Source organism: Drosophila sulfurigaster, chromosome 3, assembly GCF_023558435.1.
Source record: "Drosophila sulfurigaster albostrigata strain 15112-1811.04 chromosome 3, ASM2355843v2, whole genome shotgun sequence".
NCBI classification, from domain to species: Eukaryota; Metazoa; Arthropoda; class Insecta; order Diptera; family Drosophilidae; genus Drosophila; species Drosophila sulfurigaster.
Window position 1 is genome coordinate 27,799,488 of NC_084883.1, and position 4,648 is coordinate 27,804,135.

At 42.9% G+C, this 4,648-nt stretch overlaps 2 protein-coding genes across 3 annotated transcripts; both read right to left on the bottom strand.

Moving 5' to 3' along the window:
• Positions 1–416: 416 nt before the first annotated feature.
• On the bottom strand, positions 417–2,176 carry LOC133841002 (UBX domain-containing protein 6). The gene is made up of 4 exons (XM_062273244.1): positions 2,034–2,176; positions 960–1,967; positions 751–899; positions 417–687 (listed from the first exon to the last, which is right to left on the bottom strand). Exons 1-4 carry the CDS (start codon positions 2,085–2,087, stop codon positions 576–578), a joined length of 1,323 nt encoding a protein of 440 aa, XP_062129228.1. The 5' UTR covers positions 2,088–2,176; the 3' UTR covers positions 417–575.
• LOC133841003 (uncharacterized) lies at positions 2,102–2,743 on the bottom strand. Of its 2 annotated transcripts, XM_062273246.1 has the most exons (3): positions 2,641–2,743; positions 2,274–2,576; positions 2,102–2,202 (listed from the first exon to the last, which is right to left on the bottom strand). In XM_062273246.1, the coding sequence occupies exons 2-3, from the start codon at positions 2,554–2,556 to the stop codon at positions 2,123–2,125; spliced, it is 363 nt and encodes a 120-aa protein (XP_062129230.1). In that variant the 5' UTR covers positions 2,557–2,576; positions 2,641–2,743; the 3' UTR covers positions 2,102–2,122. The 2 variants fall into 2 exon arrangements, with proteins under 2 accessions (XP_062129230.1, XP_062129229.1); XM_062273245.1 differs by having other exon boundaries at positions 2,274–2,699.
• Positions 2,744–4,648: the final 1,905 nt, after the last annotated feature.

The window sequence follows — 4,648 nt, forward strand, 5'->3', positions numbered from 1 at the left end:
ATTTGAGTAAAACAGCTGTTCGCTGTGGGCTGGGAAGACCAGGCCAGTGTGACCGCAAGTAAAGTTAAATAAAATATACCATTTTACTTTACAGAAATTTTCCATACCCCTGGGATAACAGTTGGTGATGCGTAGTTTTCGAATTTCTTTAACGCCGAAATGTTAAAGTGAGATGTTAAAACGGAAAGAGCAAAATTGCAAAATAAAGAAACTGCCTAAAATCAGGGGAATCACGCTCGTAAGCAAAAAGACATTTTCAAAAACCTTAAGCTTCACATAAAAGATTATTCAAAACTAATAATAAAATCTGTTCAAACAAATGTGTGAAAAATGTGCAAAAATCAAAAGTGGAAATTTTTCAAAATACCTGGTATATGTTTCAACCTTGGAATCTTTAATAATAAAGACTTTTCGTGTGAAGTTAATTCGAAACATGTGCTTATATTTGATTTGAATAGATAGCAATAAATAATAACAACATCTTTATAACTTAAAAGCGGCCATATATGTAAATCAGCGACATTGGGTGAATGTGCTGCCAATATGCATTATCAAGTGGTGCCACATAATGAATCCTACATTTCCTGGACCAACATCAGTAACTCCTCCTTCAAGAAGTTGACATCAACTGCAACTGGAGTTGGAATAGCCGGCACAGTAAACAAAAGTAGGACATTTGGAATGAGTCTGTAAGTTAAAGACATTATTATACAAATTTTTGTAATTGATATCATATGATTAGTTACGCACTTGCAGTCGTATAAAGTTTTGTCCATGTCTTCTTCGTTGAATTTACCCTCACTGGTGGCCACCAAATTAAATTCCAGCGATTCATCCGCCAGGCAAGATTGTACAAATTCAAAGACATCGGCAATCTTTTCGTATACGTTGAAAGTGCCCTGAAATAAGAATACATAATGAATATTTGTGAATGGGTAATTCTATGCCAGACAAGTTACTTGTATGTAGAGACCATTGGGGAACTTGACCCTGATTAGAGAATAGCGATACATTCGCAAGGTGCGCTGTTCCTCGCGATCCCGCATTGCTTTTGTCTTTAGAATCTGAGAGCTTTCAATGGCCTCAGCGCGTAATTGTTGTTCCCGTTTTATTTCCTCTGGTGAGATGCGATAGAAATCGTCTGGCAAGACAACACGACGTGCCTGCGATGGCAACAGCACTTTAATATTGCGATCCAGCTCAAGCTGAATGGTCTCCGAGTTCTTCAAGGCCTCCACAAGCATGGCGAGATCAAGACCTTCCTCAGTCTGCTCTTTGGTCCATAAAAGGAAAGGCTCTTCATCGATCTGCACTTCGCTGAAGCCAGCTGCATAAAGCACATCCAAGGCACCGTCCACATAGCGCACTTTTTCGCTAAAGATTTTGTTGGACATGCGTATCTTGCAGAATTTCTCCTCATCGGGATTCTTGATAATGTTCTCCAGATATTTAATCAGCGTGGCAATGCAATCATCCGCCTTCTCCTTTACATTGCAATTTTGTATGATTAAACAAGCGGTTAGGCCGCGTTCACTCTCCAGCTGCTGATAGAGGAACTCTTTGATCTTGGCCTTCCACGCCTTCTTGGTTAACACTTCCTCGCCAATAAGCGGACAGCGAAAGAAGACGCCCTGACAGGCTAAATTCTTATTCTCAGTTCCACTGCTGCCACTGGGCACAGATGCCGAGCTGCTTGAATTGGCCAACTCATCCTTCTGGCGACGCTCGGCTTCCAGTTCACGCTTGGCCTGCGCCTTGATGGCCGCTAATGAGGTGTTGAAATCCTTTGAATCCTTGCGGTCAATGCGCGCTAATGCGGCATTAGCAGCAGCGCGTGCCTCGTTGCTCAGCTCATTGCGCTTGGGCGGCACATACACATCCATCTTGCGCCGTGAGCTCGTCGATGGCGCTTCCTGCTTGGGGGCATTCAATTTGTGTCCCTCTCCCATTCCACCACCAATGCGCAACTGACAAATAGAATTAATATACAATTAGGGCTTGTCAACAGATGATGTCAGTTGCCACGGAATTACCTTGAAAGCGGCCTCCTCCTTCTTCTTTGAGAAGAAACGCTTGATTTTCGACATGTTTGACGTTTGTATATTGTTTTGTTTTTGGTTCTTTAAATTCTAGGTGAATGCTCCTTAGGCAACTTTAATTTCGCCACAGATAATTTAAGCTCCTCAATTTCCTTCAATGTACCTAAAACGTTACACGTTAAAACGATTTGTTACCATTATATTCCAAATTGATTACTTGGCTTCTCTACTCACTTGGTCTGACAAACTTCTCGGTGATCACCTGACCGTAGACGCCCCAAGACCAAGCGATGAGTGCACCCGTACCCAGCAGCAACACCAGCAGCACTTGCAACAATGTTGCTTGCAGTGCAGTGAACTCAACGGGACTTTGCCAACGCCAGTCGCCAGTGAAGCTATCGAATTCCGAGCGCAGAGACACGACAGCTTGCAGAGCAACGCCAGCAAATTGTTCAACTTGTTGGGCGAAGGCCTGGAGGGTCGAGTTGAGGGAGTGCAGATATAAGTCGATACTCATTTGCTTGCCAACACTGCTTCCTACAAAATGTTGTTAACGTGTATATGTGTGTTAATGTTCTTTGTTTTATTGCGTTTTGTTTACGTTGTATTGCGTCTGCCGAAAAAAATGACTCGCAGCAGCTGTATATGACTTAGTTGAGAGTGTGACCGTAAGCTTTTTTTTATAAAATATACGTTATAACTGATGGTATATACCGAAGTAAAGAGACGTGCAGACTTGCCACCTGGTTACACATCAGTAGAAATGGCGTGCTTTTTATTTGTGTTTTTCAAAAAACTTGGACAGCAACGTAAGCATTTGCCTCAATATTCTAGTGTCCTTCTCCCATATATAAAATTACCTTAAGTATAATAAGATTTGTGGCATAATGTGACAATTACAACTCGGCTCATTTTTCCATACAATTAGCAGTGAAGTATAGGGCGGGTGAGTAACAACAGTATTTTTATACTAAAAAGTATATACTACACTGCCTATCGATTTATCGACCGTTGCTGAATTATGTTAACAGACGCTGTTAAAACCTAAACCAGACACTAGAAGTTGCATCAGCAAGCAGTCGATAAAACTGCGCGCAATACTTGTTGCGCAATTTGAATTTGCCTTTCCCCTACTTAAGTGTGTGTGGTATATCGACAGACGGTGCAACATTAATTGGGATAAATAATAATAACCTGAGGGTGTGACCCCATTTGCGTGCAGAGATTTTGGAGCACACATCCTCTCGAAAATTATTAAGTGGCTGACCTTAAAAGAATAGGGACAACAAGTGGCGATCGGTTTAATCTGCTTGCGTAATTGTTGCTCCCCTCCTTCCCGAGCGACACGCCCCTTTATTGATGCACCTGGGGTATATTGACAGCAACAAGGATGTTGTCGATGTTGTGGTTGTTGTGTATGTGTTGTGCCTGTGGCAAAAGTTTCAGCATAATTGAATGATTTTTCGGGACCATTTCGGCAAGTGCTTTTGCGTTTTGCTTCCTGTAATTTTGGGTGATTTGCACGCATGAGCATATCATAATCTTTGCAGCTGTTTGATTGATTTCCACTGCATCCTTTGGCGAACATGTTTATCATCAAGCACATCGATGGAATTCCATCTTCTCTAGACTACACCACATCAACAGTCTGCGATCTTTTGTGGCCCATAACAGGGCCGACCACCTTTTGTGCACGCTCGAGCGCCTTGCTGCTGTTGATGGGATGGATGATGGGTTCAACAGCCCAGCAAAATGCCAAAACAAAGAAATCTTCCAGACGTCGACGACGCTGATGGTTTTGTCAGAGTTAGAGCAAACAGCGTGCAGTAGCTTATGGCTTCCGTATGCCTCGCCCCGCTCCACTGACTGCGACGCGGAGCGAGCAAAGACACCCAAGATACATCCAAAGAGCTCTCGAGTTGTTTTTGCAATAACAACCGAGTCAGAGGCAGCGCAATAGATACAGCTACAGCTGGAGCTACAGATACAGATACAGATACAGATACAGATACAAAGATAGAGATACAGAGCAGAGCAACTCTAATTCTATTTTGCTGCCTCATTTTTCTCGGTTTTCTGCAGCCAAGAATGTCGACGACTTATAATTCGAGCAGCGTGTAAGATTTTCTCAGCTCTTTTTGCTTCGTTGGTTTTTAGGTCTACAACAACTACAAAAAAAAAAGTGAAGAACTAGAAGTACTCGACTACTGGAGACGCAATCAACGTACTTGGGATCATACTATGTTATAATTATGGTATCACCGAGTGCCCCAGCAGACACCCAACTAGCCATCTTGGGTGCCATTATATTCATCACAATCACGCGATATATATTTGCTTCTACTACTGTGGCACTGTTTTTTTTCTCTCTTCTTCTCCTCCTCTTGTTGTTTTTTGCGCAATTAACATTCCTTAAATGTCTCGCCAAGCAAGTCCAGTCTCGCAGTTGAGAGTCGAGACTCGAGAGTCTCCCCAAGTATGCGAGGCGCATGCGTCGCTGCCGCCTGCTGCAATTGCAATTGTTGTAATCACCTAAAGAGCAAGGGAAAGAGAAGTTGACAGAGAGAGAGAGAGAGAGGGAGATGGCCTGCTTGGCCATGCGCCGAACC